The sequence below is a fragment of the Pelodiscus sinensis genome, chromosome 14, assembly GCF_052426305.1.
Source record: "Pelodiscus sinensis isolate ZL-2025 chromosome 14, ASM5242630v1, whole genome shotgun sequence".
Lineage (NCBI taxonomy): Eukaryota > Metazoa > Chordata > Testudines > Trionychidae > Pelodiscus > Pelodiscus sinensis.
In genome coordinates, this window is record NC_143065.1 from 2301395 (window position 1) to 2325962 (window position 24568).

The window sequence follows — 24568 nt, forward strand, 5'->3', positions numbered from 1 at the left end:
ACCACCCTCACCAGAGGAAGGAAGAGGCATCGGCTACTGGCTCTGCCGGCCACAGGGCTGTGTGATGTGTGAATTCTATCCCCCCACTGGTGTAGTATTCCCTATACAAATGCAGTTAACTTAAGGGCAGGTCTATACTAGGGGTTCAAATTGATCTAAACTATGCAATTTGAGTTACATTGGTAGCGTAACTCAAATCGCCATAGCTTAGATCTACTTACCGCAGGGTCCACACTGCTCTGGGCCGACGGGAGAACCTATCCTGTTCATTCCCTTACTCATCTCTACTGGTGGGAATACTGGAGTCAGTGATTCAGTGGGTCTTCACTAGACCTGCTAAACTGACCTCCAGTGGATCAACTGCTGCAGCATTGATCCTGGCTGTAGTGAAGACAACCCCATGGCTTTGTGAAGGGAGAGTTTTGCTAATTTGCTGGAGTACCTAGTCAGGATTTCTATGGGATGAGCATAATGGTGCTACCTGACATTCAAAAGAAATGAGAAGGCAGATCACCAACACACCTCAGTTAAATGGTGAGGAACAGAGATGTGTTTACCCCATTCCATAACCAAGTCAAAGAATTTCAGCAAAAATGAAAGGCTTAAAATATTAGTCTTACTCTTTCACCTCTGTCTATTTTATGATTGGTAAATCTAAAATGGAGGGGAGACATTTTTATAGCTATTGCTTGGATCGATTTCTTAACCTATCGAAGGCTGATACCGGACTGCAGCTTCATACTTCAGAATTAGTCAGGAAAATCTCTCTTAAAAACTAATGGAAAATGCAGATAATGTAGTCACAACTGCTTTACTTTTAAAAGTTGATATTGGGGGTTTAATACAGTCTCAACACCATATTGTTTTCAACAGCAGGAACCCAAGTATATAGAGAGATACTTTACTTACCTGTTGCAATACTTTAGCAAAGTATTTGAAATTCAGATGTTCCTTACCTCTCCCACTGAGTTAGACAAGGCTTGTACTATCTTCTCGTGAGCAGTGGCCACAACACTTTGCCCGTTGATCTCAATAATGCGATGCCCTACTCGGACACCTCCCCGTTCGGCTATTCCACCTCTCATCAAGCTGCAGATCTGTCAAAGTCAGAGTTTAATTGAGTTAACAGTTGTTAAGCTGTAACAGGTCACTCAGAACTGGACAGACAAACGGTTTAGTGTGGCATGAGCCAGTGCACTAGGATAGCCGCGTAGCCAGGGGTGGGTCTGGCTAGCCTCCTACGTACGTGCCTAGGAGGGTGGGCAGGAGTGCATTCCAACAGTTAACCTGAGCTGCCACTTGTATGCCCACATGGCTTTAGCATGTTAGCTCATGTCCCTCTACCTTTTCTTAAACAGGAGTTTTGTAATGACTCCAAAAGATGTGACTGCATGTATGACCTTGCTGGTCCAGCAACATCCATGGCCCAGCAAGGTGCCAAGGCTGGAAGCACGGCTGGGGCTGGGAGTCTGGCTGAGGTGGGAGCATGGCTTGGAGAGGAGCCAGAGGTTGGGGCTGGGGCCAAGAGTGCAACCAGGAGAGGAGCACAGCAGCTAGGAGGCTGGTGGCTTTCCAGGAGAGCCTGGAGGCCAGCAGCAGGGGACCAGAATTGACCTCCCCTGGTCCGGCAAACACCCTCGTGCCAGGGTTGGACTAGGGAGATTCAACCTGTAGAAAAATAAAATTCTGAGTCTAATTTTAAGCTTGAAGAGTTGTTTTGTTTTAATTTTTGAAAATAGCATCACAATTCTGTCCTTCATTCCTAAGGAGCTGGAATATGCAGTAGGATTAGGTGGCTTGGAATTTATGACTGTCAACTGCTCACCCAATGCAATATAAAATAGCTGCACTACCTGAAGTTTCAGGCCTGCGCAAAAACAAGGAAAAGGCAGAAGACGAGTGGTTTACTGAACTCAAGCAGACCAAATGGAGGGAAAAAATCTCACCAGACTCTATGTTCCTTTTGTCCAGACATATGCACACTCCAAATTAAACCTTAACCTAGATTTCCACAAGTTAATCCTTCCAAAATTACATGGTAGGTAAATGTGTCTATAGAAGTGACTAAGTAACGAATGAGAAACATGGTAAGTTGGAATGACATTGTGCTGGGTGTGTTCCCTGTGAGGGCTACTCTGATGCGGAGGTGCTGATTGGAGCATACGAGTCAAGGTTGCTGTGGTAATTTCTGGGTACACTCAGGCCCGCTGACAGGGGAGGGAGGGCAAAGGCAGCAACTGCTCCAGGGCCTAGTGATCCATCCGGGGCTCCAGATGCAGTAGCAGCGGCTGGAGCCCTGAGCCCTTTAAATCTCTGCACAGCTCGCTCTGGGTTGCTCTTATGGCTTGGCCAGGGGCCCAGCCTGAGTGTTGCCTCCCCTGGGGGTACAGTGCATCTTTAAAACGACTACATCTATATTAAAATAATACTTAGCACTGCCTCAGCTCCATCTCCAGCAAGAAGATTCTCTACATCAATAGTCTGTGACTGAGTCAGACCGCATTATATGAAAATGTGCTTTTCTCCATGTAGTCCAAGATCAAGGCGCAAGATTCAGTGCTTCTTCAGTTATCTTGTTCCTGGCCTCTATGCATATGGATCTGCCCAAGCCCTAATTCCCCCTGCACCATTTGTGGAAAAGTTTTGCTTTTACTATGCATTTACTCTGCCAGTATCTCTTTAAATCTAAAATGAAATCTTTAACCCAAAAAAACCCAGAAAAGGTTTAAAAGGTCACAATAAATAAATAGCACAGCAGTGCATAGCGATTTAAAAACTGCCGTCTTTAATCAGACTCAGTTTCCACTGCCACATAAAGGTAGCAACACAGCGAATCTGCTACCATGGAACCATTTGAATGGAGATTTTTGCCAATACCGGGTTCTGGAGGACTGCTGGTTTAGCGGTGAAATGGTGAGTGGGGCAGAGGGGGCTCTGTAGGTTTGATCTCTATTGGCAGCCTCCATTTTGGATTATCACCTGCATTTGTGTTATGTGCTGAATTCTTGTCCAACCTTGCCCGAAGCGAGGTTACGATGCTATGTGGCGGTCAGCTACTCTGGCCAGGAAAGGCGCTCAATGCGTTAGTGAAGGACAATCTCTAGAAAGCCCTCAAGACAATATACGTGTGCCATTGGAGTCAGATTCTCTCTCATCTACCATCCTATTTCCATCAACAATCAACTCTCCACAGGAGTCTGGAGAGAGACAGGGTACAAGCAGGTCTACAGAACACCAGGCAAAAAGGGACAGAGAAGGGGTGCTTCTCGGGGGGGAGGGGAGGTATGTTCATTGCCATAATGAAGACCAAGGTGGAGAAACAGTAGGCCGAAGGACTCTGCCTAGCCTGAAATGATGGCAAGACCTGATTCATAGAAAGGGTGGGAGGCTGTGTTGTGGGACTTATGTGCAAAGATCTGTAACTCTCTAGTGGTTTGCTTTGGTTTTGAAACAGTGATGTGACTGTGGTTAATAAATTACTGTGCTAAGGCTGTGGCCCTGGCCTTCCTGTCATTGGGTTACACTGGAGCTATTCTGGGGGAGCTGTATGTAAATAACACATGTGCAGGCAGTAGTTCCAGGATCTGGGGCGGACAGACTGTAGCATCCTGTGAGTCAGGAAAGGCTCACACAAAAGATATGCACCCTAGAGGTCCAGAGCTATAACTAATTACTAGATTCACTTTGACCAACTGGACTTAGAACCCTGTGGGATCCAACCTTTGGATCCAGTTGCAAGAAGAGGACTGAGCCAGGCTGTAAAATGGATTACTAATTCAGAGCAGAGATCCCTTACAAATAAGTAACAAAATCCCTTTCACAGTTTTAAAACGAGGCTGGGAGTGGCGGCATGGTACAATTGAGATTAGTAAAACAGACTGGAAATTGTCTTTCAGTGGATTTACATTTAGAGGAACATGTTTAGCTTTACTTCTTTTTCCAACTGATTTGTTTATATTAACTATCTTATGAAAATCCAATATAAAACAAGAAAAGAAAAATGGCACATCTGTCAGCTGTCAGACAGTATCTGTTCTGAAGAGCAATGAAAAGAACAGCTTCCTACTTCCTCTTTCTCCCATTTTTATTTTTAGTTTGGATTAGAATGGTCACTCATCAAAATACCCCTGCAGCAAAGGAATTTCAAAGCAACCTCTGTATGATGTTAGAGCAGTGCTGATGTTTCAAGTTTCATTAAAGTCAAGAAGAAAAGGCTTTCAAACATCTCCTACTTGTTTGTTTCAAAAGGAGCCTCTGCCAGTCTGGCAGGGAGGGAAAGGTTACTAGGGAGGTCAAACTAGATGATCACAGGTTTGTAGTTTACCCTAAGGCTCAGCTTAGTCCTCAATATAGTTTCCCTCTACGTAGGGGAAGCTGCAGTCATTTGCATAATAGAATAGACTTTCATGGAGTGTCTAGATTGGCACTGAAGGAAGCACTTAGTTCACACAGGATCCAGAACCCTAGTGGATGGATACTAGCCCTATCCTCTGAAGTCCAGGTGCTCCGATTATTCCTGCAAAGCTCAGATTTCCAGTATTCTCATTTGTGCAACCCAAAAATATTTGCTCAAGTGTAACCCACACACCTAGTGGGTGTGGCTCATTGTCCCATGTACAGGCAGTCCCCGACTTACGAACGGGGCTTTTCTCCGTGTCCTCCAGGGCGAGAAAAGCTTCTCCTGGTCTCCCTGGTCTGCTGGAGGGTCCAGCAAAGCCGCTGGACCCCCCCAGCAGACCAGGGACACCCGAGCAAAGCCTCCCAGGCGGCGGGAGTCCCGCTGCCTGGGCGGCTTTGCTCGTTTGCCCCGGAGCAAAGCCACCCAGGCAGCGGGACTCCCACCACCTGGGCGGCTTTGCTCCTGTCCCCCTGGTCTGCTGGGGGGGGTCCAGCAAAGTCAGAAAAAAGCGGCAGCCATGTAAATGCAAGTGCCGCGGGGGATATTTAAATCCCCCGCAGATTTGCAATTCCGAAGTGTCTAATCTGCATCCCTTTTCCGGAAAAGGGGTGCAGTGTAGACACAGCCTAACTGCTTTTGCCTACAATATTCCCTTCTTCAGATGCACAGATGCCAAAGAAATGCAAACTCCTTTTGCCCTGCTTGGAGTGCAATGTTCTATATTGCATATCAAGTGTATGTAATTGGATATATTTATGTTGCATACATATAAAGGGAGGCAAAAAAACCTGACCCCTTCAAAGGGAAAAAATACAATCTTTGGAACAGGAACAAAGAAGCAGATTTTACCTTAAGTAAAAAATTCTTAGAGATGGATAGAAAAAGAGATATTTACTTCACAATGGCACCAAATCAATCATTTTCTTTTAATGTGTCTGACATATCCCGCATTCACCCTTCTCTATTTCTAACAGACAAGTAACGGCAGCGTATCAGCTACAGTCGCGTGGGAAGTTTAGTAAATGATATCTTCTTCCTTAGTAAACACTCTGTAGAAGACTGTGCTGTCTTCTAGTCTTTCTCCTGGTAAGAGGCAGGAAGGGCCTGGCCTTTATTTTGGATATCGGAGGTGCAGCTATACTGACAACAACAGTAGAATTGCCTTTTGATTTCTAAACTGAAAAAATAGTGATCTTAGCTGAGGAAGAATCAATACTATTTAGAAGGCCTGATGGGAATTTTTGCAGTCGCTATCCTTATTATAATGCCATAATTATAATCATTATTATTAATTGTTTCGCTCTGAGCATTTTGTTCAGTGCTAAATACCAGCATAATAAAACATGGTATGTGCCCCCCAAAGAGCATGCAGCCTAAATCAGATACAAGCACAATACACAGGCAATGGGGCAAGCTGGACGCACTGGAAATGGCTGAGTTGAAAGGCTTTCTTTGGATGAAAAATATCCTTACAATATTGGCAATTTCCTTGGAAGCCTCGCTCTGTAAATGCAGTGCCACATACAATAGAACCCTAGCCTATTCTGTCAAAGCTCTCTCAATGTATGGGAGGTAAAATGCCTCTATAGTCACTGCTCCTTGTCTGGGAAGGCACCTTCAGCCTTTTGAAAGATTTTTTTTTTTGTATTGTAAACAACAGAACGAGCTGTGCTGTTGAACACATAGATTTTAATTAGATCTTCGGGTCTGCTGTGGTTCATGAACCATTTCAGAACCCTTTTCATGGTTAAAGGCAACAGTAGAGCCATCCGCAGAATTGCAACTTTGATTTCATTCCTACAAAACAACCTTTTGCAGATCGTTTTTATCTTCTAATCATATAGATGACAAAATCCTCCAGACTGCAGTACATACAAGGTCTCTTATCAAAACAAGATTTTTCATTTAAGTGCTCAGAGTTAAAATGGGAAGTTTATTACCAGCCACAGGGGATTTGTACATAATAATCAGACAGGAAAAAGCCAGCATGTGCCCAGAGAACCTGTAAATACATTTTCCTCACTATAAAAAATTCCTACAGGCCCACCTCCAGTACAAGCTTTCAGAAGCAAGCGGAAAGGTGACCTGTCAGCCCGGTAGCACAAAGGCAATGGTAGGTCTGCATTTCTCTGGTGTATTCCATCTGGAGCGCTAATAGCACTGTACAGAGAATTAAAAGCCTTTACAATAACTTGTGTGCTGGGAAAGCAGTAACATTTTATCCTCATTTTAGAATCTGGTCTAACCTGAGCAAGGATTCTTGGGGTGAGCCTATACTGCACCCCTCGCTCAAAATAAGCTACACAATTTGAACTATGCAAATTGTGTAGCTTATTTTGAATAAATTTCAAAATAGCTTATTTCAAAATTTGGCGCTGTCTGCACAGCACTTATTTGGAAATAAACTGCTATTCCGAAACGTCCCTTACTCCTTGTGGAAGGTCAGAATAGCGAGCCCGGTAGATTTTGAAATTGTGCTGCAGTGTAGACGAAGTCTTGGTGGGTGTCACTATAAACATAATCATTGGCACAGATGTTCCTATATCAAGGTCTGAGTTTTAAGCACTAGCTCACCCCGCTGCTCCTGTATTTTCAGTAGGCCTGTGTATAATAGGGCCTCTGAACCACAGACAGCTGCTGGTTAGAGGATCACTTTAGTTCTCCATCCCATCTAAGCCCAGGACCAGTGGGCTATGATAGAGAAGACTGCCTTAGCCCCACATGCTGCTTAGAAAGTTGTGCTCTGGCTCCATCTCCTGGCTTCCTGATCCAGGCCAGGGGTTGGTTCAGCAGAGGCCGGGCAGCCTCACAAACAGGTCAGTGGGTGAGTTTTGGGCAAGTGGGGCCTCATGGGCACATGGAGGTGAGGGGAGGGGAATGAAATGCTTCACAGATGGCCCAGGAAAACCCAGCACTATCACAATGGACTTCAATAACAACAGGTGCAATTCATCCCTAGGGATGTTAGATATCGTGTGAACTGAACAGTCGTGTAACCGCATGAAATCTTAGTGGTTACACGACTATTCGACAGTCTCTGGGGCAGGGCCATCGGCCAGTGCACTCCTGGGGAGCCCCTACCACCCCACGCTGTTGCTTCTGATACAGAGACAGCAGCGGAGGGTGGCAGCAGCCTCTGTCTGCGGTGAGCCTGGGCAGTGTGGGGGAGGGGAGAGAACAAGTGGCACAGGGAAGCTGATGCTGGGGGGAACCAGCTTTTAAGCTGGCTCCCCCCAGCACTGGTGCCTGCCTGCCCCTCCTGCTGCCTCTGTAGGAGGCAGCAGGGGGAGGGAAGGCAAGTCTGCGGAGCTTGCATGAACAGGGAGCCATAGTGGCTCCAACCTGCCCTCCTCACTCTCCACACTGCTGCCTCTGTATCAGAGGCAGCGGTGTGGAAGTGGGGAGCAGGCGGATCCAGTGCTCAAGGGGAGCCGGCTTTTAAGACAGTTCCTCATGGGCACTGGCTCCTGCTCCCCTGCAGAGAAAGCGGGGGGATGCGTGTAGTCAACAAGATTAACCAATAAACCCAGGCTTATCAGCAGGCTGATAATTGTCTATTCGCTGACATCCCTGTTCATCCCTGTGGATTAGGCCAGCACAAAGCCTATGTATTATTTAGGGACTACACACACACACCAGACAGAACTAATATCTAAAACGAATGTTCTCCTTTAAACACCTATTCTTCATTAAGGGGCATATTCTGCGAAGCAGCAACAATCAGTTGTAGGCATCAGTATGTAATCTGCTGAACTTTCTCATGATGACAGCAGCATCTTTCCAATGCTTGTTATTAAAATACAAAACACCAAAAGGTCCATTTAAATATAGGTAATTGTATCAGAAAGATTGTGTGTTTTCGTTGGATAGTATAAGTATTACTACAATGGACAAAAACAGGAATGGATCCTTTGTTGCTCTGTTCCCTTGTTCTGCAACTCTTTTCCATGGTGGGTGAAAAAGAAAGACCAGAACAACAAACAACCACTACAAAGAAAAGCTCACAAGGAAACTAGATAGAGCAGACTAGAACTCAAACTGAGGAGAGTATAAGCATCCGGGCCTAAAACATGCTACCCCAAAATCACACCTCTCCTTCCCCCCTGAAGTAGATTTAGCTCAATAAGACATTACAAGTTGAACCTCTCTAATTCGTCACCCTTGGGATGTGACCAGCACCAAACCAGAGAATTTGCCAAACATGGGGAGGTCAATATTAGGAAAAACTGTTTCACTAGGAGGGTGGTGAAGCACTGGAATGGGTTACCTAGGGAGGGGGTGGAATCTCCATCCCTGGAAGTTTAAAGTCTCGGCTAGACAAAGCCCTGGCTGGGATGATTTAATTGAGATTGATCCTGCTTTGGGCAGGGGGCTGGACTCGAGGACCTCCTGAGGTCTCTACCAGCCCTAAGATTCCATGATTCTATGACTGTCTAGCAGCATTACCAACAATTTCACTTCTTACTGGGCTCTTAGAAGACATTTAGGGGTAAATTAGAGCTAAATAACGGCACAGAACACTGAGAGCCAGGACTGGTGACTATAAATAAACTTTATGGGACCACAGGAAACTTGGCTATGCCCATGATAAGTGGACATCTGGTTAAATGAAATCATGCCGGACCATGGATGGTGCCGGAGCAGAATGCCAGACTAGGTTCAATCTGTATTAGTATTTTCAGAATGAATGCTACCCACAACAGAAAATTGGGCACTTGTAGCTTGTAAATCTTTCATCAGAATTCAGGTTACATGGCAGCACTTCCTTTGCAGTGTAGTCCATATTGCCACAGTACCAGATTCAATTGGCAAGATCAAAAAGTTGATACAACCATTAAATAAGTTCAGGCAAAAGTGTACTGAGCCAGGATGTTTCCTTTGCTGTATTTGTTGAATACAGTGATAGCCACAGAGATAACGCGGAACAGATCTGGATCTAATTCTTCTGATATAGAGCTTATATCCTGTTTTCTATGTGAATGGGGGAAAAGTAGCAGAACAAAGGTAAAGCCATACAGATTTGGTTCTTTCATTTTTTATAGATTTTCCACTGTGTTACGTGAGAAACTGTAATATAGGGAAAACATTAGCATTTAAATAAATAACACGTTTTATTGAAATTTGCCAACTATGTACTAAATGGACAGTTACATGTTAAAAGTAAACCTTTTCAAATTAAATTCTTTGCTCTTCAAAAATTTATTCAGAGCAAATGGCTAAAACCTGACAGTTTATTTTTTCACTGAAATAATTTTGAATGTTAACAAGTATTTAAATGCTGCATGACATATTTTGTTAAGTATCTTTCATAAATATCAATGAAAGGGAGAAATTCCCTATATATATGCATAGGATGAAGGAAAAAATAATATTAATCACTAACTAAATTATAGCCATTTTACTGAACTTTTAAACCAGACCCCTCTTTTGTACAGAGCTTTAAGATTACAGATGAAAAGTGATCTACATCAATACCAAAGATATAATATAACCCACACACCACAAACATAATGCCCTTGAAGAGGAACTGTGATGGTTAAATGCCACATCATTTCTAAACAAGAGGCTCTCATGGTTTTGAACGAAAGTTGAACCACATCTTGAGTAAGACTGTCTCTTGGGGTGCGTTTACACTGCACCCTTTGCTCAAAATAAGCTACTCAATTTGAGCTATGCAAACTGCATGGCTTATTTCGAGTGAATTTCAAAATAGGGAGCTATTCTGAAACATCCCTTAATCCTCATGGAATGCGGTTTACAGGGATGCCAAAATAGCCCGTCCATTATTTCGAAAGCTATTTCAAAATAACGGGTATGCTGTCAAGACACAGAAAATGCTATTTCAGGAAACCAGAAATATCCCGAAATAGCACCCTTGTTCTCCTCCCTTCCCATTCATAATGGTACAACATCCCAGTGGCAACTCCAGCCATCCTTTCCCTGAATGCATTTTATCTGACACTGGAGCAAGAACTGTTTGCTTTTGTTTTTGTTTTACACTTTCTACTTCTGCTCCTTTCATCTCCTCCCATTTGTTCTGGTTCTCTCAGCTGAAAACAGGGAAGCTAGCACAGCCTGACCAATGTTCCCTCTAATTTTTTCCATCCATGTGCAGAATAAATTTTGTTTTGTGCACCAAGGCAAGTAATCAGCTGGGCAGCTCTTGAATCTCTCCTGGATGGCCACTCAAGGGCACAGCTTACAGAAAACACTGAGCCTGTCTGCAGAGCACCAGAAAGCATCTACCAGAGCACAGCTCTACACTGAGCATGGAAATTAAATCCTATATAGACTGGGAAGCACTGCTCCCACCCTCACATCTCTGCCTGATGTGCAATGGGAAACAAAACCCAGCATAAAACACTGGGTTTATCTAATACGTTCAGACTGTTTACAGACCATTCAGGAACATCATGGCTTTTACTTCCTGCACAAAGGAGATATGCAGAATGAAAGCAGATACAGCAAGCTGGTGCTCTGATGTGCCATGTAAACACCTAGCAGACATATGCATAACAAGACAATGGCACAGAAGTGGAGGACATTTAATTAAAGTCATTCACGCAAGTTATCCATTCCCTCAGCTAATGCTGAATCAAGAGAAAAGAGTGCCCAAGTAATTCTTTTTTTAGCCCAGTGAGCCTTTATAATCACATTTCTAGTAATTAGGAAATTCTACTTTTTGAAATACAAACATTATTAGAATAATATTGTTAAAATACAAATCAGAGTACACGTGTGTCAGTTGTTACTGCCCTTTAAATCCAAACTTGACTTTTCATAGCTGAATTGTGTTGCAGAGCCTTCTCTATACATGCGAAGACTCGTTTGGTGAATTTGGTGTACTTCCTTTTGAACAGTAATGTAAATGTCAAGAGTAACTCCAACTGGTTTGTGACTGATCTTGGTAAAACAAAAAAAAGCAACAAATGACTATGCACCAAACGGTCAACATGGGAAATGTCCACAAGGTGGCGCTACACCACCATGAACTGAAACAGCCACAGTAATAGAGATGTAGCCCTGTTAGTCTGGTCTTGCTGAAATAAAAGACAGGACTATGTAGCACTTTAAAGACTAACAAGATGGTTTATTAGGTGATGAGCTTTCGTGGGCCAAGTAGGTCTGGCCCATGAAAGCTCATCACTTAATAAACCATCTTGTTAGTATTTAAAGTGCTGCACAGTCCTGTCTTTTGTTGAAACAGCCATGACACTGACAGTTCAGTCTCAAAAGGGGCCTGGTCTACAATGGGGGGTTATTTATTTCAAAATAATAGGCTGGTTATTTCAAAATAATGACTTGTGCTTTCCACAAGGAGTAACGCACAAGACAGTGTGGATGCTCTGGTGCCACTATTTCAAAATAATTATTCCCCAGAGTAATTCAACCTAACTACTCCCCAGTGCTTCTTGGAGCTCTGAGTCGAGGTAGCATGTCCACAATATTGGAGCCTGCCTTGGACTAATTTTGAGGCTTCTCCGTAGTGTGGACCATGGGGAAACTATTCTTTCAAGTTTTTTTTAACAATTTCCTAATGGAAACATGCCCTTAGTCTCTATCTGCAGAAACACTGAGAAGTGCAGTGGCTAAAGATTACTTAGGCCAGTGTTTCCCAATTGGTGCCCTGCGGAACCTTGTGGTTCTGCGAAGCAAAAAGCAAGGGTCCCGCAAACAGCCGGCACCCCCCCACCCCCTCTTAAAGAGACAGCAGGAAGGTAGGAATCGCAGCGGCGGGTGGGTTTCTTTGTTTGGTTTGGGTTTTTGCTCGACGACACGTTGCGGGGGCGTTTTTTTTTTAAGGCAGCCCTAGGGGTACAAATACAATTGGGAAACACTGAATTAGGCTATGAAGTTGAACTAGCTTAACTTGGCTTTTGACGCGGTCTACACAGCAGGATGTTGAAGGAAAAACACCCCTCCTCTGACTTCCCTTACTCCTCGTGAAAGGAGGGTTAAGGAATCGGTATAAGAAGTCCTCTAGCTCGCCAGTATTCCGAAATAACGCTGCTGTGTAGATGCACCCTACAGATTTATTAGGGCATAAGCTTTTGTGGGGGCACTTTCAAATCCATTACTGAATGTCCAGGGAGGCTAAAGCAGCCATTCTTCTACAGACAAACTTCAAACCCCTAGTACAAAGAGAGACAGGAAATGTGACACAGCTCCCATTTGGCTGGGAACAGGAACAGCGCAGGGCAGTATCACCAACCAGGACTGCCCCAGCACTGAGCCTCCCATCCCACACTCCACCCTACACACACACACACACACACACACACACATCACAGCCCCTTGTCCTGATTCCTGCACCCCACCCCACACACCTCCAGCTCCTGCCCTAAGCCCCTCCACAGTCCTCTGTGCCCTAAGCCCTGCAGCCCCCACACGCCAGCCTTCTGCCCTGAGCCCCTCATACACCTCAACACTGACTCCTGCACCCACCCTAGTAGCCTCCCCAGGAATTGAAATTAGGTGGAGGTGTTCGAATTTAGAGGGAGAGTGTCAGGGCCGAGGAGGGGTGAGACCGTGAGGGTGAAGGTAGGCTGTATGGCATCATAGTTCACAAAACTGGGTCGGTGTTGGGGAAATTCCTGATCCACCCATCTCCCCAGCCCGACTCCTGCATCCTTCCCACATCCTTCCCATCCCTGAGCCCCCTGCTCTGCGCCCCACACTTACATTTCTTACAGGTATTATAATATCATAGAATCCTAGAACTGCAGGTGACCGAGAGATCATCAAGTCCAGTCCCCTATCCTCAGGCAGGACCAAATACAGTCTAGATCGTCCCTGATAGACGTCTGTCTAACCTGCTCTTAAATATTTCCAGTGAGGGAGATTCCTCAAATTTATTCCAGTGTTTATCCACCCTGGCAAGAAGTTTTTCCTAATGTACAACCTAAATCCCCCTTGCTGCAATTTAAGCCCATTGCTTCTTGTCTTATCAGAGGCCAAGCAGAGGCATACGGATCTTGCACAAAAAGGGGTTTTTGCACAAAACGGACTCGTCCACACTGCATGTTTTTGCGCAAAAACCTCTTGTGCAAAAATGGATCAGAATAGATTATGCAAATGAAGCGCAAGAAAATGCTAATCAGCGTTTCATTTGCATTGCCTCTTTCAACAAAACTCATAGGCTACGTCTACACTGGCATGATTTTCCGGAAATGCTTTTAACGGAAAAGTTTTCCATTAAAAGCATTTTTGGAAAAGCTCATCTAGATTGGCAGGCCGCTTTTCCGGAAAAGCATCCATGGCCAATCTAGACGCGCTTTTCCTCAAAAAATCCCCGATCGTCATTTTCGCGATCGGGGCTTTTTTGCGGAAAACATTACTGTGCTGTCTACACTGGCCCTTTTCCGGAACAGTTTTCCGGAAAAAGACTTTTACATTAGATCGTCAGTGCTTTTCCGGAAATTCAAGCAGCCAGTGTAGACAGCTGACAAGTTTTTCTGGAAAAGCGGCTGATTTTCCGGAATAACTTGCCAGTGTAGACACAGCCATAGTGTAGACATATCCTCAGAGTATTGCACCCCCACCTGCCCTGAGCCCCCTTCCAAGGGGGCGGGGGAATTGTGATAGGACAGTACCTGTAAGAAATGTAAGTTACTTTCACCCCTGGTTAAACAGAAATTAAAATGCCTGCAAGGTGCTTGGAAACTATTTTAAAATACCATAATAGAGCTCAAATTAACTATCTATACACTAAATAAAAACAGTCAGAGGATCAAAAAACAATCCCACAAAACCAAGCCTGCCACCACCCTGGCTAAACAACAGAGTAAAGGGCAACAGTAGGCAAAAAGACATTATGCTGGCAGGGCGGGTGAAAGGCAAGAAGCAGGCATATTATATTCCCAGTTCCCTTTTCTCCAAAGGCTCCAATTTAAGTAGGTTCACCTGCAAGTGTATGGAGCATCATCTTTAAGGCTTGCACTTCAATGCTTCTATTTTTATTTGCAATGTGTTTGCAAGTCTTTGTTTATAGAATGAAGAAACATCCTAGATATTCCAAACAGCATTTAAAGTGATATTGCTAAGAAGGGCGCCATTTCAGATGGGGGAGAGGGACGGAGGCAACTTTAACTATGATTCCAGGGGCTACTTAGGCACTTGAAAACTCTAGTGACTGGCAGATAACTTAGCAGAAGCAACTTAACAGGAGCCCTCTATCTAATTTCTATATAAAAGAAAAGAAAAACCTTTTGCCATGTTTTGCATTTATCAACACTGAATTTAATTTACCAGTGTGTTGCCCAGTCACCCAGTCTTACAGTCTAGTCTGGACTTAGCTAGTGTCTTGAATAAATCTGGTACCATCTGCCAATGTTGCCAACTCATTCGTTACCCTTTTTTCCAGATCATTTATGAATATGTTGAACATCCTGGTCCCAATACAGACCTCTGTGGAACACCATTATTTGCTTCTCTCCATTCTCACCATTTACTCCTACCCTTTGCTTCTTCTCTCTTAAATGGAGTGCTTGCCAATGCTTTGGGGATTATCTAATGAGCCTTCATTTACTTTACTAATGGGGCTCTGTGATATCTTAGTGACCCTGCCTCTCTTTATAAACGAACTTCCTGCCACAAAGTCTGTGCTACTCTCAGCTTCAGAGTTCATCATGTATCACGCTCAGGCTGTGTTGCACTTAAGAGCTCTGTCTAGGGCTAGGGCGAGTCGCTCTCAGTACAAAATGCAGGAGAGGGCTAGGGACCTCCCTGTCCTCTACCAAATGGTGCCTTTGATTGGTAATGAAAAAGTTTTACAGGGCATACCGCACATATTCAAAGTAGAGGAAACACAGACCAAAGGATAGTCCATTTCAGCATGTCAGCGTATAACAGATTTAATAAGGAGGTTGGGTAAAGCAAGGGACCAAAAGGCTGAAACTGAGACCCAGCCTTTGTGGAATATGGGTACACATCAGATAAACTGAATTCTCAGAAAAGAGATTCTGATGGCATGACGGTTAATGGTTGATTATGACACAAACTCACCTACAAGCTCTACACAATTTTCACTGGCTATGAACAGCTCCTTCTCTTCAAGCCCAGCAGCAGCAATGAATAATTCAGGGATAGAACTTATGCTTGTGGCTTTAGATCTTAATGATCTCAACAACTGGCACAGCCTAATCGCACTGCATGCCCCCCATAGGCAGCCGATTACCTCTTTGACTGCTGCTTTACATCTCTTGCTTTCTCATCTCTTTTTTCTGTGAGACAAGTGCTAGAAAATCCAACTTCCTAAAAATCAAACCTTTATTTTGTGTTTGTATATGTCCTACAACAACCCACATGATATATACCTACACACTGATCTCTGCAACACACCGGTATAACATTCTGCCACTCCATATACGCTTTGCAAGGCTAAGAGGAACTAGGAAGCTCCAAAGATTCAAAGTGCACAAAAAAACCACAATTTAAAAAAAAATCCGACTTTAGTTTGTTAACATGTTTCCAGATAAAAACCCATGAACAAATAAAGTACAAACTTACGATTCCATTCTGCACACTGAAGCCCAGCTGGTATTTCAAGTCTGGTCGTTTTATGAGGACGGTTGTAACAGGAGGACAGCTGACAATGTTCAATTTCACTTGCATCTGATTCTTAAGACCCTGAAAAACATCCCAGATGTTAGCATTTTCTGAAGTGGTTCTCACCGGCACTCTTCTCACTGTAGGTATGAAATAGCTGAGCAGGAAACCTTGCACAACTCTCTCCCTCGCAGCTGCAACTAACACAGGACTGTCCATATGAAGGAACATTCTGCTAATCTAAATGGAAACTCTTCTATTGATCCTGAGGAAGGAAGTCAAGGATTCTCTCCAAACTATTAATCCATCCGGCCAATCCAAAACCTTAACAACGATAACAATTCACTCTTACGTTGCACCCTCAATCCAAGGGTCTCACAGTCCTTCATAATCACACGTAAAGGATGCTGCTTCAACATGGCTAATAATATACCATGATCTCTATTTTACAAATGGGGATACTGAGGCCAAGGCAGTGGGGTCAACAGCCACTGTGTGCCCATGGGCAAAGTGTGGGGGGAGAGAGAGTGGCTCTGCACCTCAGTGGCATACATCCAAACCAGTGCACATGACCTCGATATTGGTGCACATGCCAAAACTCGCTCAGCTCATGGCTGGAAAATCTTAGCAGGAGCACTGGTTAGGTGCACTTGGGTTTCTATCTGCTGGTGAGACTGACCCTGGAGCAGCCAGTCGTCCTGGTACAGGTAAATATGCACATGGTGGTGGTGGTGGAAGAAAGCAGCCACCATGGCCATACATTTGATAAAGATGCAGAGGACGTGGACAGCCCAAAAGGTACAGCCATGAACTGGTAAAGGACACCAACTACTATAAACTAAAAAGGTATCTTTGGTATGGTGGCAGTATGGCTATATGGAAATAAATATCCGTTAGCTCAAGGGCAGTGTACTAATCTCCCAGCTCCAGGATGAAGCTCAAGAAGACCATATAGAACTTGTGGTTGGAGACAAACTTGTCCAGAATAGGCCAGGGGATAAGGAGATAGCAGGAGTAGAACCCTGAATTACTGAAACACCGCCTCCACTGCCCCCAGGTCTGTGGGCATTTGCATCTTCTGCAGAAGAAGCTGTTCATGGGAAGGGTCCATGAATTGGTACAGGCAGGAGGTGTGGGATGGGTGGTGGAAACTGGAACGGGATAGAATATCCCACCTCCACAGAGCATAGGACCCAGTGTTCTGAAGTAATAATGGCTCACGCCTAGTGGAAGCATGACAGATGGTTCAGGAATGATGAGGAGAGATTTGTGGCGTTTGGTGCTCCGTCCTCAGGGCTACCATCAAAAGGCCTGCTCAGGGCCCAAGTAAGGGTATGTCTACACTAGCCCCCTAGTTTGATATAGGGAGGCTAATGAGGGCGACCGAAATTGCAAATGAAGCGCGGGATTTAAATATCCCGCACTTCATTAGCATGTTCCCAGCCGGTTGCCATTTTAGAAATTGACTAGCCCGAAGTAACTGCTGGCTACACGCAGCACGGAGAGGTAGTTCGGACTAGGAAGCCTAGTCTGAATTACCTAGTCATGCACTAGCGGACATTTAAAAATGGCGACGCCCGGCTTTATGCAAATGAAGCCCGGGAAATTCAAATCCCAAGCTTCATTTGCAACTCCAGTTGCCTACATTACCATCCTAGTTCGAAGTAGGGTGGTAGTGTAGACATACCCTAAGAGACTTCATCTGTCCTTGGGTCTGGCCAGATTCTGGTGAGATGACTTCCACCAGGAGTATCTTGAGTGCTGCTGACAATAGTCCAGCCTGGCTTGAGGCAGGAAGAGTCTTTGGGCTGGCTGCAGTTTGAACATCTTCCGCTGAGGCATGCAATACCAAGGACTTCATGGTGTTCCTTGAGTCTATGCAGGTGGGAGCTGGTCTTCTCTGCAAAGAGACCCATGACGGCAAACAGGAGGTCCTGCATGGTCTGCTGGACCTCTGGCAGAAGACCCAATGGCTGGAGCCAGGCATTGCAGCATGTAGCAATACCCAAAGACAGGGCCTGGCACCCTGAGTCTGCCATGTCCAATGATGCCTGGAGGGAGAGCCAGGCGACCACTTTACCCCCCAGAATGAGCATTGCAAACTCATCACGAGAGTCCTGTGGCAGGAGCTTTTTGAACTTTTGCAAGGAGGCCCAAGAGTTATCATCCTATCTGCTCACAATAACATGTCCACCATCAAGTCCTTCTGCTCAGCAGGTTGAGTCTCTGGCCCACATCACAAAGCAAATCCTGCAGTGCCTTATAGTCCATGGGGGCAGCCCTGCCACCAGCATGCTAGCCACTGCTTTATCAGGATTAGAGAAGGATCAAGCTAGAGGAAGGACCAGGTCTGGCTATCCATCTGTTGAGGCCCACGTGCTGGGACCACTGGAGCTGGTGAAGACCCTAACAAAACTGACTCAAGGGCTGGGTAGCTAACTGTGGCCTCCAGCACTCTGGACTCAGGCGATGCCAAGTAGATGGACTTGGACAAGGCACCTTGGGCCTGGTGGTATACCCTGCCATGGGGTAGTACAGCAGAGTCTGCTGCAGGCATAAAAAGGGTTAAAACAGCCCTGGGAGAGGGCTGTAACTAGGGGCCAATCACGAGAGGCATTTGTGGCAGCCAATCAAGAGCCCAGAAGGGCTGTATAAAAGAGTTTGCTGGCTAGGTTGGAGACACTCTCACGCCAGCCCTGGAGGGAGAAGGACCTAGCTGCCAACTACCCAGGGTACCACAGACAGAGCAGTGCTGGAGAAAGCAAGGTGAGCCGGGGGCTCCAGCATGAGTAGTCCCTCCTGAGGCCTGAGGGGTACTAAGGCTGCAGGGAGGCAGCTAGGGATGTGAGTGAATAGTCAAGTAGTCGACCAACTGATAAGCCTGGTCAGTGACTCACACTTCCCCTGTATCAGCGGGGAGGGGGAAATAGGAGAGGGTCTTGGGGTAAGCTGGCTTAAAAGCCGGTTCCCCCAGCGCCATCCACGGTGCTGCCTGCCCTCCCCCTCGCCTTCCCGACACACACACACTCCTGCAGCTTCCACATACAGGGGTTGCCCCAGCCTGGCAGGCAGTCCAACTCACTGCTGGCTCGTGCCGGGTCTGGGACCTACCCTTGCTGCGGTTCTGCAGTTTAAATGTACTAGGAGCCAGACAGGCAGGCAGGCAGACTGATTCATGTTCACATATTCCACATGTTCATATTCCACATTTTAGCAACAGTGGCCAAAAGTAATACAGCCTGGGGAACTTTCACGGGGTTACTGGGAAGACAGAGTGAATCCACCTGATCAAAATCCACCCCCCAACCTGCCACCTTTTCCCTCCAGTCCACCACCTCCTTCCAGATGTGTGGATCCTGGGCTCCCAAAAAAAGGCATCTACATAGCTCATAGGAAAGAATACTGCGGATGCAACTGCGTTTCCTTCCCACGGGTAAGAGTGGAATTCCACACGTGGTTCACTCTAGGAGAGCTGTGAGGGGTGGTCTGGCTCCTTTCAGTCTTTGTGAAATACTCTTGTGGCTATACTTCCTTGTCCCTGCTAACATCTGTTCAAAGGAAAGGCCTGGAATACCTGAGTTTCTTGCACCGTAAAACATGAATTATTGTTATTACACACAGAAGTGTCAGAATTTTGCAAGGCACTTTACAAAGACACAATCACAACTTTGCAGGCTCACACTCTTTGAACATGCATATTTAAAAACATAATATTGGGTACCTTTATAATCCCTTGGCATGTTGCAAGAGGAAGACCAACTAAACTGGTCCCATTAATAGACATGATCTGGTCTCCAATGCTTAGTTTCCCTGAACGAGCAGCAGGGCCTCCGTTCATCATGTTGGCTAGGATAACTGTGGGCAGAATGGATCCCCATCCTGACTCCACAATTACCACCCCGAGAATTTCTCCCTTCTGCTTTTCTAGCTGAAGCTGCAATGGAAATGTGTACAAATCACTGTTCTGCTTTAATTACATTCCCTCTGAATTTCAAACACAACTATTTCAGTAGTTAAGTAATTAAAATTAACCCTAAACCACTTTCCTATTAGCCATGACAAGTTACTTTAAAAAAAGCACTATCTATAAAAAATTTTAAGTGAGTAACTTTCACATATTTCAGTTTTTAGCACTAGTTAAATAGGATGTCCTGCTTTTTTATTCCTTCAAAATAACTTTTGTAGAGTATCTTCTGTTCACCTGCTGAAACTCATACCAATCTTTATAACAAGGAAGAAACTAAAATCTACTGATTTTACAGGGGAAACTATGGAATGGACTATACAAAATGTGCTTCATTAAATAAACAGAAATCATTTTCCTTGCTAGAACACTGCTTTCGGAGATCTTTAAAACTTTGCTGCTAAGGCACTGAAGCATCCGAGTTCTAGGTTCAATTTCCTGCTGTGGCACACACTTTCCCTGTGACCTGCAGCAATTCACTTAATCTCTCTCTGCAGCTTATCTTTTTGTGCAGCACCTAGCACAATGAGACCCTAATCTCTGTTAGGCCACCAAGGGTCTACTAGAATACAAACAACATTATTTTTCCTGTGATACAGTAATCTTGGGGGTTAATTCTGATTACTGGATGTACACCATTTCTAAACAGAAATGGGATGTTCAAGTTGAGACTCTTCTTTAATAAAACGCTGGATAAGAACATTCTGCCCCTTTGCTTCCCAATAAAAAAAGCAATGCTATGACTGAGGTACATGTAGTATTCAAAGCCCACCCAGCATTGGTGGCTCAGTTGCATCATGACAGTTAGATCAGCCTTCAAAATAAGAAGAGAGCTACAAATGGGTCTCACACAATGGGATGACTGGGTAACAAAATGGCAAATGAAATTCGATGTTCATAAATGCAAAGTAATGCACATTAGAAAAGACCAACTAAATTATACGTATCAAATGATGTACCACTCAAGAGACAGTGGCATCACTGTGGATAATTCTCTGAAAACATCCACTCAGTGTGCAGTGGCAAACAGAATGTTAGGAGTCATCAGAAAAGGGATAAAACAGAAAAGACCATAAATCCATGGTACGCAGACGTGTGCAGACATGGTTGCTTCATCTCAGAACACATATATTAGAATTGGAAAAGGTTCAGAAACACTACAAAAATGAATAGGGATATGGCATAGCTTCCGTGAGAGGAGAGGAGAGGCTTGGGAATTTTCAGCTTGGAAAAAAGACACCTAATGGAGGGATATGATAGAGGTCTATAAAATCATGACTGCTGTGCAGAAAGTAACACAAAAGCTAGGGGTCTTCAAATGAAATTAATAGGCCACAGGTTTAAAACAAAGAAAAGGAAGTATTTCTTCACACAGTCAACCTGTGAAACTTTGCCAGAGGATATTGTGAAGGCCAACACTATAATAGGATTAAAAAAAAATGAGACAAATTCATGGAGAATAGGTCCATCAAAGGCCAGGATAGGCAGGGATGGTGTCCCTGCATGCCAGAAGCTGAAACGGAAAGCAGGGGATGGATCACTTGATTACTTGTTCTGTTCATTCCCTCGGGGGCACCTGGCATTGACCATGTTGAAAGACGGGATACTGCGTTAGATGGACCTTTGCTCTGACCCATCTTGGCCATTCTTATGCCATACAGAGAAGGGGATTTCTTGCCTATAAAAACCAGAAAGGCTCACTGAGTTCTGCAAAGATTGATTGAAATTCAGCCAGAGTGCAACAGCTTCAAAATGATCAGATAATCCATCATTACTTGTAAATGTGTTCAATTAGGAGAACAAGGAACCAAGGAGTAATGGGCAGCAGGAAGGGTAGCAACTATTAATTACTTGGAAACACGCTTAAGCTCAGAGTAGTGATTATAAAGCTGACATCTTGTTGTTTCACATATTTATGCCCAATTGGTTCCACTTACAACTAAAAAACAAGTTTTTCTGATTGATTTTGTTCTCTCTTGTGTGACCAATTTGAAGTACAGGCAGTCCCCGGGTTACGTACAAGATAGGGACTGTAGGTTTGTTCTTAAGTTGAATTTGTATGTAAGTCGGAACTGGTACATATTGTAGGGGAAACTCTAGCCAAACATTTCTCCAGAGCTCAGTTTTATTCTCCCACACCTCACTTCCCTCAGTCCTTTATTCTCAAGCTGAGGTGTCTGCTGAGAAAAGCCGCTCCGCGTCTCCCTGATCTGCTGGGGGGGGAGCGCTAGCTTCGCATCTCCCTGGTCTGCTGGGGGGAAGCAGCTAGTGCGGGGTTGCCTCACCCCGTTTGTAAGTAGGGATCCGATGTAAGTCGGATCCATGTAACCCCTGGACTGCCTGTATTTCCCAGTTGTTACATGTACCTAAACAATATCTTGACAAGTTCAGCAACTGCATCCATATAAATCATATATCAATTTATTTTACCATTTCTTTCTGTAACTTTGTAAATTACCATTTACTTATATCTGGACTGGTTTTCAACTGGGTATGGATTTTCACCGTCTCCCAGTCACCATGATTCATCATGAACTGACTGCATTACTAAATTTAGGACCAAAACTAGCATTCCTTATTTAGGCAAAGCCCCCAGTGAAATCACATGACCCATTACTTGGAAATAACATGTAGTCTCATCTAGTCCTTTTCATCTTCAAAGTGTTTTATAAACCTCAATAAATTAATCCTTGCAATACACCTGTGAGGCAGGGAAGTGCTACTAATTTCTTATTTCACAGGTAAGGAAACTATGACAGAAAGATTAAGTGATTTACCGAAGGTCAAAAAATGAGACTGATTTGAAACACAGTTGTGCTTTCTGCACTCAGACCATTAAAACACAGATCAAATATTCATCACACTGAAACCAATGACAGTTTTGTTAGTAACTCAATGGGAACAGGATGTGGCTTCATGTGCCTCATTCTGCTTCTGAGGGGCTTAGAGAATTTCCTGGATGAAAGGTAAAATGTGAAATATATGCCATCATTATCAATGTCAGTCATTATGCCGACGTGCCATGCTAAGTCTGGTATCGACTTAAGGGACGTTTTCTCCACTTCATGTAAAACCATATTAGCTGTAATCAGATTTCAGATGGCAATATTGCTGCTGTTATTGTAAGGGAGAGCAATAAATGGCAGCAAGTCACCAGGGCTTGCCCTTGGCTGGCTGCCGCTATATTTACCTGCAACTCCACAGGTACCAGCAATTGCAGTTCCTGTTGGCTATGGATCTCTGTTCCCAGCCAATGGGAGAGGTGGGAAGTGGCACGGCACGGGACACCGCTTCCCATAGCTCCCATTGACCGGGAGCAGTGATTTACGACCAATGGAGGAGCGATCACGCGCACCTGCAGAGGCGTAGGTAAATGCAACAGTGTGGAGTCTGTCAGAGGCTAACCCCAGCGGCTGGTATTCGCCCACCCCGTGTTATTGTGTAGAGAGGGGCAGAAATCATCCTGCTTAGTGCCACAGCTGTACTGGTCCTGCTTCATTGGTAGCGGTCTGACTTGTCAGGCACAGAGGGAGAGGCATCTTAAAAAAATACCATTTTTATTTTACGTGGTCACCTTTCCGACCTGAAGTCAACGTTACATTTGCTAGTAGGGAATGTGTGGAGTATAAGACGAACAAGGTTTGCAAGTGCTATGATATAAAAGAAGCATGTATACCAGCCATGTATGTCCCATGCAGAGCCATAGTGTCCACAGAACCCTTCTGTCATGGAGTTTAAACAATGCTATATTAGGGCCAGTCTATTGTAATCCACCACTGAAGTGTACTGGTGATGGACAAAAGCCTCCTAAGCCCTGGAAGAGTTTTTCCTAGCAACCTTCTTATGTACATATTGTATCTTCTCTGTGTCATTTCATACTGGCTCCTCAGGGTGATTGTATCATAGAATACTAGAGCTGGAAGGGACCTCAAGAGATCATCAAGTCTAGTCCCCTGGACTTGTGTGTGTGTGTGGGGAGGGGAATGCTCACGAGTAGTTTCTGTTCTCCCCAAGCACACAGACAGTAATCGTCTCTATCCCTATGTGGAGAGCACTGAGATGGCGGACAGCTCGTTGTTCCACCCATTGCTCTCACTACTCACAAGACCCAAGAACAACCTGGCCTTAAAGGTCATATTGTGTGTGTTTGGATGCCGCCCCGTGATTTTTGTCTAACTTGATTAAAAACTTATTACGTCTATGTCATATGAATGTTGCTCCCCCCACAGCATTGCAGATAATATTCTGGAAGTGGCTGCTTCCCACAGTTACCATTGGCCCACTAGCTATATGCACCTCCAAAATGAAAATTAAACAGATATGATTTTGTTCTAGAATGGGCTTTAAAACACAGCGTCTGATTACAAAAGATAAAACAAAGATCTCTTACTGAGATGAGAAATGTCAACCCATTTACCGACGCTTGGTACCAAACAGCAGGTATAAAATCTATTAAAATGTAAATTTTAAGGCCATTACAACTTGATTACCAACTTCCTAACTATACCAACACCTCATTATAACACCCTAAGTGTGATATAAAGGCAGAATTGTTTCCTATTTATATGAAATGTAAATGTAATGATGATGATAATGATGATATAGGCAGAAGAGCCTTGAATACAAAGTGGGTAGGAAAAATAAAAAGCTCCTAAGGA

The 24568-nt window shown here is 44.5% G+C and overlaps 1 protein-coding gene across 7 annotated transcripts in view; it reads right to left on the reverse strand.

The window, feature by feature from the left end:
* Nucleotides 1-24568, reverse strand: part of APBA2 (amyloid beta precursor protein binding family A member 2) — a 186419-nt gene that overhangs the window by 1561 nt on the left and 160290 nt on the right. For 6 of the 7 annotated variants that reach the window (XM_089781878.1, XM_089781881.1, XM_075897717.2 and 3 more), the window contains 3 exons: nt 19668-19880; nt 15908-16027; nt 957-1097 (listed from right to left, as the gene is read on the reverse strand). In XM_089781878.1, the coding sequence (XP_089638004.1) occupies nt 957-1097; nt 15908-16027; nt 19668-19880 (474 nt within the window). The remainder of the gene's footprint in view (nt 1-956; nt 1098-15907; nt 16028-19667; nt 19881-24568) is intronic. The other variant, XM_089781882.1, reaches the window with a different exon arrangement.